A 13,125-nucleotide genomic window follows, 5' to 3' on the forward strand; every position below is an offset into this window, starting at 1 on the left:
CACGGCTTATTTTCAGACTTTTTTCTGGCCGTAAACGCCCCGAAAAACGGCTAGAAATACGGATGATGAACGCCTCCAAACATCTACTAATTGATTTCAATGTAAAAAACGCCCAGTGGGAGTGGAACGCCATTTTTCCCATTGAAATCAATGGGCAGATGTTTGGAGGCGTTCAGCCCACCCGTATTTTCAGCCGTTTTTCTGGGCGTCTACGGCCTGAAAAACGGCTGAAAATAGGCTGTGTAAACATACCCTTATACCCACAATGTTAGTGATATTTAAGGCATTACTACCATGCCATTTTGGATACCTTAGGAAATGTACATCATGATTTACTACATTTAAAAAAATATATATTAATGACTGCATATTTAATGTGTTATTGGCTATATTTCTTATGACATTGGATATTTGTATTGACAATTTATAGTGCCGTACTATTTATATAATGTTTTGTACTAATTATTATTAATCAATATTACTATTATTAACTATACATTTTGCTACATTCATTGTTGATAACCGATCCGGGAGGACTGAAACGTCTGTTACTTGCAAAACGGTATTCTGAAATATATAGTATCATTGAACTGACCATACTAACCATATTAATTGAAGTTGTATTCCTTGTGGATTAATTTTTCTGCTGTATCGACTAACCATCGAATAAAAAAACGCCAATATAGGCGTGGGAATTGTTTCTTTGTTACATAATGATAACAGAAAATGTTTCCTAATGCAGTCATAAGGATTCAAATAAAATCATATTATGAGATGGTTTACTCACTGATGTGCATTTAATACACGTAATCTCCTACCATATGTGCTGTACATTTTTTAATTAATCATTTTATTACCATTACAGGTGTGATAGTGGCAGGACCCCCAGCATCTGGAAAAAGTTCATGCATTAGTACATTAGTTCAGGCTCTTAATTATATAAAGGTCTCTAACCGAGAAGCATCCAATAAAATTGTGAAGATTAATCCTCTGAGTGTCGACAACAGGACCTTGATGTTTGGTGGCCAGAATGGATTACATATGTGGCAAGATGGAGTTATCAGCTATTTGTGGAAAAAGGCAATTCGGGTAATTCAAGAGGCACCATACAGCGGCACACGGTTCTGTAATATGAAGTCACAGGGACTCTTGTTTGCCAACGTACAGCCCCCATGCATAAGTCTTTGCGATGTCCATGAGGACTTAAAGGGCATGACCAGACGTGGCGTATTTCTTCCGCCACTGTCTGCATCAATGCCGCACATAATCTGCGTTGCAGATTCTGTTGCGGCTCTGCCTTAAATGGGCATTAAATTGATGCGGACTAGCCGTTGCGTATTGAGGTGAAAGTACTTCCCTTCTCTCTATCAGTGCAGGATAGAGAGAAGGGACAGACCTTTCCCTAGTAAAAGTAAAATAAATTCTTACTTACCCGGCCGTTGCCTTGGTGACGCGTCCCTCTCTTGACATCCAGCCCGACCTCCCTGGATGACGCGGCAGTCCATGTGACCGCTGCAGCCTGTGATTGGCTGCAGCCGTCACTTGGACTGAAACGTCATCCCGGGAGGCCGGACTGGAAGAAGAAGCAGGGAGTTCTCGGTAAGTAGGAACTTCTATTTTTTTTACAGGTTCATGTATATTGTGATCGGAAGTCACTGTCCAGGGTGCTGAAACAGTTACTGCTGATCGTTTAACTCTTTCAGCACCCTGGACAGTGACTATTTACTGACGTCGCCTAGCAAACGCTCCCGTAATTACGGGTGCACACACGTAGTCACCCGTAATTACGGGAGCCCCATTGACTTCCTCAGTCTTGCTGTAGACCTAGAAATACATAGGTCCAGCCAGAATGAAGAACTATCATGTTCGTAAAACCAATATGCTACGCAGCACACATAACATCTGCGGATTTCATTGCGGAATTTTGACTCTCCATTGAAGTCAATGGAGAAATTCCGCAATGAGTCCGCAACAAGTCCGCTACACGTCCGCAAAAGCCAGTGTATGCTGCGGACACCACATTCCGCACCGCAGCCTATGCTCCGCAGCGGAATTGTCCGCAACGTGTAAATGAACCTAACTAAAAAGCTGTGGAAAGCAATGGAGAAACGTGTACGCTGCGGATTTCTGCAGCGGACTGTCCGCTGCGGAATTCCAGAGCAATTCCGCCACGTCTGGTCATGCCCAAAGTGTCACTCCTGTCAAAAAGAAAACATTCAGCTTTTGGTAAGCCATGGAGCTCTACAAAACCCAAAGTCATGGAGATAGCAGCCACTTAGTGCTGCAATGTAGAAAAAATGTAGTAATAACAGGAAATACAAAGACTATACAATGTAAAAAAAAGGAACACATACAAACACCATATCCTGGCTGATTTTTCATTTTTGACTGGGGTGTTCCTTTTAATTTGATACTATGTTATTTTAATGGATTCCATTTTTTTATATGAATTCAAATACTTATCCCCTTTTATATTCTATAAAATACATATTTTTAAATTGTTTATGTCCATCTATCTACCTATTAGTCTACAGTATATGTTCATACTTCTAGAATCACTGCAATACATGGCTCTGGTTTGACGGACCTCTGAACTGCAGCTGGGCTGACAACTTTAACAGTGTGCTTGGTCCAGACAAAGTAAGTACAGTAGTGCTAATTTAGATAATTTAAAATATTACCCTAAAACGAAATAAAATAAAATTGTTCCTTATTTTCAAAATTGATTATTAATGCTATACGTAAATGTTGTGGTTTTGCTCTTTTGCAGTCAGTATGAAAACTGCAATAAATAGGGCATGCAGTCTTTTTAGTTTTCAAATACAAAAATAAATCTCATTCACATTAATGTAATATGGAAGCTGCAGCTTTAAAACCACGGTAAGGCGGGGTCTACATCTCCATCATAGAAGCAGAATAGCAAGAAAAATGTGCTTGATCTGTTGCGTAATGTACACCAACAGCGCCCGACGAAAACCATTAACTTTAAAAGGATCCGTTGGGTTTTTTGTCATGGTGTCCATTGGTTTACCGAAATAAGAGTGCAGCATGCAGCGCCATTTTTTTCAGTATTTTGGACCGAATCTCCGACGGAGGATCCTAACGGAGCCAATACGCAAAGTGTGAACATGGCCAAAGCAGGTCCTATGACTAAACGCAAATTAGAGAGTAATTGTTGTTTGTCACATCAGCTCCAGGAGCAATGTTGCAAGACAGTTGCAGCCACTGTACTTGTTATGATGTGTGCGTCTTTACTGAATATTATTATTGGTCTAGGTTTTGCAGCTCAGTAATGGTGACCAATTGGAACTTCCAGAAAATCTGAAATTTCTTTTTGAAACGACTGGTTTACAAACCGCTTCACCTGCAACCCTGACAAAAGCAGTAAGGATTGGCATTTATTGTTACATTTTATTACGCATTTCCTGAACTTGAAGGAGATATTTAAAATGTTATTATTTTTTTAAATTTAAGGGGATATTGTATATAGAAGGAGATGCTCTTGGTTGGAGACCTTTGTCTAAGATATGGCTAGATGGAAGAAACCAACAGGAAAATGCTGTAAGTTTAATAAAAATATTCAAGCATACCTAACTTTTCAGGTATGGGGAAGAGGGGGGAGGTAGACCTCCAGCTCACCGTTTAGTTGTGTCTGAGTGCAGACAGCGCCCGGATTCCCGCGCGGCCAGCGGTACACAACAGGAAGAAAAAAAAAAAAAAAAAAACAGAACCAAGATCCAGCGCTGGGTGTGCGTTAAAAAGGAACTCCTGTTCCAATTTTATTGGTATAACAAAGATAAAAATGATAGAACTATATGGAGTAGTTCTGTGGCAGAGTACAGGAATGAATGTTAGGTGAAGGATAGCAGTAAGCCCTGTTCAAATGTGCACATTGGAACAGGAGTTCCTTTTTAACGCACACCCAGCGCTGGATCTTGGTTCTGTTTTTTTTTTTTTTTTTTCTTCCTAACTTTTCAGGTGACTTTTCAGAATAAGCTGTCATATGTGTGTACATGAGGAATAACACTATTTCTGGCCGTTATATGACTTGTATCCTGTGAGGTTTTTTTAGCAGTTTTCCCCTCTGCAGGCTCGAACTCTAATTCTCAATTGTCTCTGAGCTAGTGGGCGGAGCCTAATGGCTACCATGTTTTCTATACACTACACACAGAGAAGAGGAGAATCCTGCTCTTCTATCTATCACTTATATATAGAAGCTGCAACAGTATGGAGGAGATATTACAGCAGTAATGAGTGGTGTAGCTGAGAATCCAGCACTGGGGTGAGACAGTAAGGGCACATTCAGACGTGGCAGAATTGCTGTTGAATTCCGCTGCGGACAGTCCGCAGTGGAATTCTGCAGCAGCTGTTTTTTACATTTGTTTCTATACATTTTTAGGAAACTTAGTTCAGACGTTGCAGAAAATAACTGTGCGGAAATTAGGCTGCGGTGCAGATTTTACCCTCCGCAGCATGCTCATTCCGTTGCTGAGAAGAAGAGGAATTTCACTGCAGATTTCAGCCTTTGCAATGCAAAAACTGAAATCTGTGGCAAGTCCGCTGTGATATCTGCAATGTCTGAATTACCTATCAAATATGCAAATGTTGGTGCAGATTCGTTGCGTAATTGCCCCGAATCTACACCAACATTTGGAGCGGAAAAATTCTGCCACGTCTGAACATGGCCTAACACTTACCAGGAAGCTGCAGCTCATCTGTGTGTGTCTTTTACACTCTGCTCCTATTCCCCCCTTTCGCTCTATAGACTTGTATGGGCATAGTGTCTGTGTCTCCCCCTGCTCCGTTCTCCAGCTCCCCCTCCCAGCTCCAAAGACTTATATTGGTAGGTAGTGAATAGACACCCCACCACTTTCTGCAGTTCGTCTTCATCTAGGGACGGATTTTGCCTGACAACAGTGGGTGGACAGCAGATTACAGGATGGGAGACACCTAGTAGGAGTAAGTAAATTAAAAAGTTGATTTAAATCAGGTACACTATTAGATTAGCATAAGTTATTTGAAAAGTTAGTGTCCATTTCAGTTTTTTTTAGTTCATACTAAAATATGTTGATTGAACAAGGCTATCTGCTAATATGTACAGACATATGTGCACCTTCCCAAATAGCACATTTATATTTTTGTATAATCTGTATGGTATATTTATCACCACAGATATACTGTATGTAATATTCTTCTTATAAATAATAAAAATTGTCCTTCAGTGACAGGTGTCTTGGTATTTGACTGAAAAAACCCCAAATAGTTCTTTATAAAAATGGCATATCTCATTAATATCATTGGGATACACCGCACCATGGGTATAGATCCTTGCTACTAGGATGCTTACACTATGTAGTAAAAAGTGTTGGCTCCGCCCAAGCAGGCCATACTCTTTCCACAGAACTGAGGTAATCAGTTTTTAGCCCAGTGTTTGTAGGAGGTGGACACGACCTACTTCTCAGGTCTGCTGCCCTTTTTAATTTTCGTTTTTTTTCTTTCTTTTCTCTTTCAGGTTATCAGGGTGTTTGTCAGCGTGGGTTGCCACACTAGTCTAGCTCCCTGAGGGTGTTAGAAAACCAGTCTGCTCTGCCCTTCCTTCCCTGCCAATCACACATTCTTCTCTTCTTGCTTCTGCCACAGTCTGGAATGCCGGTAACCCCACTCCCAGTGCAAAGTTACCGAATGGGCGAACCCGCATACACCCAAAGATGAAGTTTCCATCATTGTTTATTTTCGCATAACTGACAAGGGTGTAGTGGTATTTTTTTCTATTAATTTCTACTTCTGCCTGGTTTCCTCCCATTTGGTCTCTCTTAGCAGTGTTTACTGCTCAGCCAGTGTCGGGAAAAAGGTGCCACTGAGGAGTGCACACTTTATACTCCCATTTCTTCTCCCAAAATATTTATTTTTTTGCTTCCTGACGGTCCTTCAGTCCCTTATCAAGGTATGTTTCTGCTTAGAACGCGGTAGTCTGCATCCAGTCATAGCAGAGTCGAGCGCTTCCATGCTCACGGGCACTTCCCAGTATAGATTGTAGCTACTCTAGCCATCTGCATTTTTAGCAGCCTCTTCTCAAGCACCGCGCATACATTTTTGGGAGGAATCCTTCCTTGTCAGGGAAGGGCACACGCCTAATGTATTTTGGAGACCTCTAATGAGTCGACCTGTATTGTTGCCAAAGCATCAGCTAATTTGGTGGCAATCAAATGCTTTGTTTGGCTCAAATCTTGAGCAGCAGATCTGGCCCCCAAAAATGGCCCTCACTGGTAATCCTTTTGCTGGGGCAAGCAAACTATTTGGAAAATGTCGCTCCTTTCAGAACTTCTATTAGAGGTCAGAAAACAGGACTCCAAATGTCCATCCTCCAAACTAAGCCTGCCTGGCAAGCCCAACCTAAAATTCAGATTGCACTTCTACTTTTTCCAGGCTGTCTGCTCTCCCCTCCTGCGGGAAGTGATCGTTCCCATTCGACGTCTGAACCTTTTTCAGGAAATTTTAATCAAATCTTTTCACAGTTCCTATAAAAGGACGGGTCAGACAGGACCATCTTGGATCTGAAATGGTTGAATGCTTTGTGAGTCCCTGTGGTCAATGGTCAGCTCGTAGGAACAAGGAAAATATCTTTCCTCCATCAACATCCGAGATGCCTACCTCCATATACTATCACAGAGGCCCACCAGCAATTTCTTTGCTTTGCTATAAGTTGTCATCATTTCCAATTTGTCGCTCTCCTCTTCAGGCTTCCTACTGCTCCAGGGTTTTAACCAAGCTACTGGCGCCCCTCGTGGCGCTATTTCACGCCAGGAGAGTCATAGTTGTCCAGTACCTGGATGATCTCTTTGTGAAGGACCCCTCCAAAACAGGACAATTACTCCAGTCCCAATATTACCCTGGACACCTTGCAGAGATTGTGATGGATAGTCAAAATTGAGAATTCTTCCCTGGTACCAGCACAATGCAAGGAGTTCCTGAAGATGATTTTCGACTCCAGGATGGCCAGAGTACACATTATGATGGACAAAATCCGGGTTGGCTCTCGTTCGCTAAAACACTCCCTTTTCCATCCACTTCTGCATGTGAGTGCTTGGAAAAATCATGTCGGCCTTTGAGGACATTCCCTATGCTCAATTGCACACAAGGTTTTTCCGGAGGGTAATACTTCCTGGACAAGTCTATACTTCTACCTTGCTCTGGTGGGAAGTCTCCCCAGCCATTCTTCAGGACTTGTCTTTCCTGCTCTTCTAATGGCTGATTATCTCAACGACTACCAGCCTCTCGGGGGGGGGGGGGGCAGGATTTGGCCTTCACACGGTTTTGGGGTACGTGGTCGCCAGAGGAAGCTCTGTTGCAGATCAAGCTTTCTAAAATTTAGAGCCATCTTCCCGGCCTTCTCCCATTAGATTCCACTTCTCCAGGGTTGTCTGGTCAGGTGTCCAGACTGACCACTCCACGGGAGTAGCTTTTCTGACTCATCAACACAAGACCTGGAGCTGAGCAGCAATGTGGATGTCCTCCCGCATCCTCGACTGGGTGAAGAATCACGTGCCAGCCCTGTCGGCGTTTGATGTTCTGGGAATGGACAACTGGCCGCAGATTTTTCTCTGAAAAGAAACATTAATCCGGGGGACTGGTCATTTTAGATATGTCAGAAATGGGACACTCCAGACGTGGACCTTTTCAAATCTGGTCTTCACCACAAGGTTCCAGCATACTTGGGATTCCAGGGCCATCGCAGTAGATTCCTTGGTTATTCCTTGGGAAGGGTTTTCCCTTCTATACCTTTTCCCTCCCCACCCACTGCTGCCCAGAGTCTTCAAGCGAATTAAGGCGGACGGCATTCTCACAATCCTGGTGGCTTCAGACTAGCCTCGTCAAGCCTTGTATGCCGACCTCGTCAGGTGGCATCTCCTGCTAGAACCCGACCTCTTTTCCCAAGGTATGCTGATTCACCTAACTTGCCTCAGCTTCATCTAATAAAGGTAATTGAAGCAGAAGTTTCGAGGTCATAGTTGTTGTTTTTTTTTTAACCTGTCCTTTAGACGATACTCAAGGCCTGGAGGGCCTATTTCTGTTGATGTGAGCATTGAAGTTTACATCCACTGGTATGTTCCACACTAAGGATACTGTCTTTCCGGTAGTCAGTTCTGGTTCAGGGCTTTGGTTAAGCCTCTCTTAAGGGCCAGATCTCCTCTCTCTATTCTTTTTTAGAGAACGTTGGCCTTCCGTTCTCATGTGACGACCGTCTTGCAGGTTGTAGCTCATTTCGACACCTACAGTGCCTTAGGATCGAAATCTAGTTTTAGGGGCTCTTCAGGTCTCCCCTTTCGAGTGATTGAGGAACATTTTGCTTTTGGAACGATTGCCTTCCTTGAGCTCATCAGTTTCAACAGTTGGGTTTTCTCCCGAAAGTAGTCTCTGCCTTCTACATCTATGAGGACATTTTCCTCCCTTCCTTCTGCCCTCCCCATCTCACCCGAGGGACTGGGTCCTTCGCTGTCTCAATGTGGTAAGAGCAATCCGCATGTTACATCCACGGCCGCGGACCATCTGGATTACTCACCCCTTGACGGCCGTAGCCATGGACTTGGGAGAGCTGGTCCTCATTACCACCCCAGGAGACGCCAGTGCTCACTTCTGCTCCACTCTGCTGTGTCCGGAATGGTGCGCACGCACGCTCGCGCCTGGCCTTAAAGGGCCAGTACCCGCACATGTAAATCATCAGTAATTAGCCAATGATCATCCTGGACAATAAGATGGGCACTGCCCTTTTACTCCTTGCCTGATCGTTGTTCATATTCCTCTGTTAGTCTTGCAAATGGTCCCTTGGGGTTATCCCGTTTCCTTTGTTCCCGTGCCCTTCTACCTGTATCCTGCATCCTGTGTTGTAGTTGTTCCTGTGCCCGCTATAGTGTTGGAGTCAAGTTCTGCCATCGGCCACGTCTGCTTTGTTACACCACGTCCGGTATTATCTGTCTCGTCTGCATCACCTGCCGTCAAAATCCCATCTGTGTCTAGCCGTTGCAACTGTCTGGACTATTACAGGTACCCTTGTGCTTGGACTATATATATTGGCTTGGTACACGTTAGTTTGGCCAGCTGCCTTCCCCCTATTGCAGTGCGGCCCAGTGGGTCCACACATACACAGATCGTGACAGTATGCTCAGGCCATGGACCCCGCTGGACAACCCAAGTCCATGATGACGTCACAAGCCATCCAGGCAGACATTTGTGACCTTCGGTCACAACAGGACCAACTCCTCCTGGCGTTGAATTCCATTGCACATCGGCTGGATGCGCAAGCTGCAGCTGCCACAGCACCTGCTCCTGTTGCTCCAGCTGTTCCTCCTGCTACACCTCCTGTCAGTACCAGTGCCGACTGCCGATTCTCATTGCCACTACCTCCTCGCTATGATGGAGATTCAAGGGCCTGCAGGGGATTTCTGAACCAGTGCCAGATCCACTTCAGCCTACATGCCAGAGCATTTCCTTTTGATAGTGCTAGGATCGCATTCATAGTCTCTCTCCTGGCTGGCAAAGCCATGGCATGGGCGAAACCCATCTGGGAACATCAGGGACCAGAGACCTGTGACTTACAGTGCTTCCTACAAACTTTCCGCACAGTATTTGAGGAACCTGGATGAGTCTCCTCAGCAGCTGCATCCCTGCTGACCCTGCGCCAAGGAGACACCTCTGTGGGTGAGTACGCCATTCGATTCCGTACCCTGACGGCCGAGCTGACCTGGAACAATGACACCTTAGTGACCACATTCTGGCAGGGTCTATCCTTTGAAATCGAAGACGAGCTTGCCACTCGAGACTTGCCCTCTACCCTAGATGAACTCATTCTTCTAGCCACCTGGATTGACATGCGGATTCAAGAGTGGTCTCAAGAAGACTTCCTAGTCTGGCTCCTACATTTCAGCAACGCCTGTTGCCCACATTAGCTACTCCACCTGAGGAGCCTATGCAAGTGGACCACCTCAAATTATCTGTCCAAGAAAAACAACGCAGATGCACTTTGGGACAATGTCTGTATTGCGGCCTCGGATGCCATTTTGTGCATCTGTGTCCCCAAAAAACAAAAAACTTCAGTGCCTAGGTTTGGTTGGAGAGACAACGCTAGGTGGAAGGGTGCTAAATAAAAGACTCTCTCCCAAATTGCCCATCCCCGTGACCATAGTGTCTGGCAAAAGTCCGGCGAAAAGACGCACTGGGTCTCTGCCTATCTGGACTCAGGATCCGCTGCAAACTAAATCCAGCAAGATCTAGTGGATCATCTCCAGTTGCCCACTGTTCCTCTGGAGAAGTCTTTGGCTGTTGCCTCGGTGAATAGTCTTCCTCTACCCGATCCGATCGTGTCTGAGACCAAGCCACTGAAGCTCCAAGTTGGAACTCTTCACACTGAACTGATTACATTCCTTGTCATGCCTAAAGCCGTCAATCCGGTTTTGCTGGTCTGCCTTTGCTACAGTGGCATGCTCCAGTCCTGGATTGGAATTCAGAAGAAGTTCTCCAATGGAGAAATGTCCCCACAGCTGCCTGTTACAGATCCAACCCGTCCAGCCTCCTCTGCCTCAGTCATTAGTGGGATTACCCACAAATTTTTCCCAGTTTGCAGATGTCTTCAGCAAAAAGGAGGCTGAAATGTTTCCTCCACACCGTTCTTACGACTGTCCGATTGAACTGATTCCTAACGCTTCTCCTCCCCATGGACGATTATATCCTCTCTCCTAGTCAGCGACTCAGTCCATGTCGGCCTATATCAAGTAGAATCTGGAGAGGGGTTTCATAAGAACGTCTTCCTCCCCGGCCGGGGATGGGTTCTTCTTCGTTAAGAAGAGAGACGGATCTCTTTGACCCTGCATTGATTACCGTGGTCTCAACCAGATCAAGAACAAAATACCCATTGCCACTAATATCTGAACTGTTTGACCACATACGAGGAGCCAGGATTTTCTCTAAACTAGACTTGCATGGGGCTTACAATTTGATCAGAATCCGTCAAAGTGACGAGTGGAAGACGGCATTCAACACTCGAGACGGGCACTACGAATACCTGATGATGCCCTTCGGTCTGTGTAACAGCTCCCGCAGTCTTCCAGGAATTTGTCAATGATATCTTCCGAGATCTCCTCTATGTCTGTGTTGTGGTCCATCTCGATGATATTTTGATTTTCTCTCCAGATCCGACGTCGGAGGCATGTTCGTCAAGTTCTGCTGCGTTTACGGGAGAATCGTCTGTATGCCCAGCTGGAGAAGTGTGTCTATGAAAAAACTTCTCTGCCCTTCCTGGGCTACGTCATCTTGGATCAAGGTCTCAAGATGGATCCTGAGAAAGTAAAGTCCGTCCTGGAATGGCCACGTCCTCAGGACCTGCGGTCCATACAGCGTTTTTGGGGATTTGCCAACTTCTACCGGCAATTTATCCCAAACTTCTCATCACTGACGGCTCCCATCTCTACCCTTGCCAAGAAGGGTATGAACAGAATCTGCATTTAATAGCCTCAAGAATGTCTTTACCTTAGCCTCAATCCTCCATAATCCTGACGTTTCTCGACAGTTCTCGGAGGTGGACGCTTCCTCTGTTGGTGTGGGTGCACTTCTGTTCCAGAGAAGCTTCAAAGAAAAGGAAGTGGTGGGTGGCTATTACTCAAGACTTTTTTCCCCCGCTGAGCTCAATTACTCTATTGGGGATCGGGAGCTATTGGCCATCAAATTGGCGCTGGAGGAGTGGAGACATCTGCTATAGGGCGCAGCTCATCCCATCCTGATATACAACGACCACAAGAACCTCACTTATCTCCAGTCAGCTTAACGGTTAAACCCTCGTCAAGCCAGATGGTCGCTGTTCTTCATCCGTTTCCAATTTGTGCTCCACTACCGTCCTGCTGACAAAAATGTGAGGGCTGATGCCCTATCCATGTTGTTTGAAACAGAGGACATTGTAGAGTTCCCCCAATGTATAATAGACCCGTCCTGCATTATTACGGCTAATCCCCTGCAAGTTAGAGACATCTCTCCGGGAGGACTTTTGTGTGGTTGGCAGACAGGAGGAGTATCCTGCGCTGGGGACACAGCTCCAAACTGGCTGGACACGCGGGTGTTCGTAAGACTTGAGACCTGATAACTCATAATTTCTTAGTGGCCCACGCTGCCCAAAGATGTTGTGGACTTTGTCTCTTCCTGCACTGTGTGTGCTTCAAACATGGTTGTTCACTCCAAGCCTGCCAGTGTGCTCCAACCTCTGCCTGTACCAAATGCCCCTTGGCAGCACGTTGTAATGGACTTTGTCACTGACCTCCCTACCTCAGCTGGATGCAATACTGTCTGGGTGGTGGTGGACCAGTTTTCAAAGGCATTTTATCCCGCTGACAGGCCTACGTTCTGCTCCTTGACAGGCAAGTCTCTTTATTCAGCATATCTTCCGCTTGCATCGCTTGCCCCTTCACATCATGTCCGATCAGGGGGTTCAATTTACCTCAAAATTCTGGAGAGCCCTCTGTAAACTCCTGGTTGTGAGATTGGACTTTTCCTCAGCCTATCACCCCCAGTCCAATGGTCAAGTCGAGAGAATTAACCAGATCATGGAAAATTATCTCCGACACTTCATCTCCATACAGCATGATGACTGGGTGCAGCTTCTTCCATGGGCCAAGTTCTATAACAACCACTCCAGTGAGTCCACCACTTCCACACCGTTATTCTTCATTGTCTACGGCCAACATCTACGAATCCCTTTTCCTGTGGCGGCAATATCTCAGGTGTCCGCAGCTGACTCTGCATTTGGGGACTTTCTGAAAAGCTGGCAACAGACCCGTACCTCTATTCTGCTGGCAGTCGATCGCATGAAGCGAAATGCAGATACAAGAAGAAGAGAGCCAGGTACCAAAGTATGGCTGTCCTCAAGGAATATCCGTCTGAAGGTGCCTTCATACAAATTTTCTCCCAGGTTCCTCGGACCTTTTGAGATCTTGCCTCAAATTAACCCAGTCTCCTATATGCTTTAGCTGCTGCCTACCCTCAAAATCCCCAACTCCTTTCATGTGTCCCTCCTGATGCCTGTGGTCCTGTACCGCTACACTAAAACTCCTAGCCCTGCAGTTGCTCCCAGTGGTTCTTCCAATG

At 45.5% G+C, this 13,125-nt stretch overlaps 1 protein-coding gene across 1 annotated transcript in view; it reads left to right on the top strand.

Moving 5' to 3' along the window:
- The window catches only part of LOC142759653 (dynein axonemal heavy chain 5-like), a 466,211-nt gene that overhangs the window by 274,319 nt on the left and 178,767 nt on the right, over positions 1–13,125 (top strand). The window contains 4 exon segments of the mRNA XM_075862058.1: positions 866–1,089; positions 2,554–2,640; positions 3,277–3,384; positions 3,475–3,561. Of these exon segments, the coding sequence (XP_075718173.1) occupies positions 866–1,089; positions 2,554–2,640; positions 3,277–3,384; positions 3,475–3,561 (506 nt within the window).

The sequence above is a fragment of the Rhinoderma darwinii genome, chromosome 4 (assembly GCF_050947455.1).
Source record: "Rhinoderma darwinii isolate aRhiDar2 chromosome 4, aRhiDar2.hap1, whole genome shotgun sequence".
NCBI lineage: Eukaryota > Metazoa > Chordata > Amphibia > Anura > Rhinodermatidae > Rhinoderma > Rhinoderma darwinii.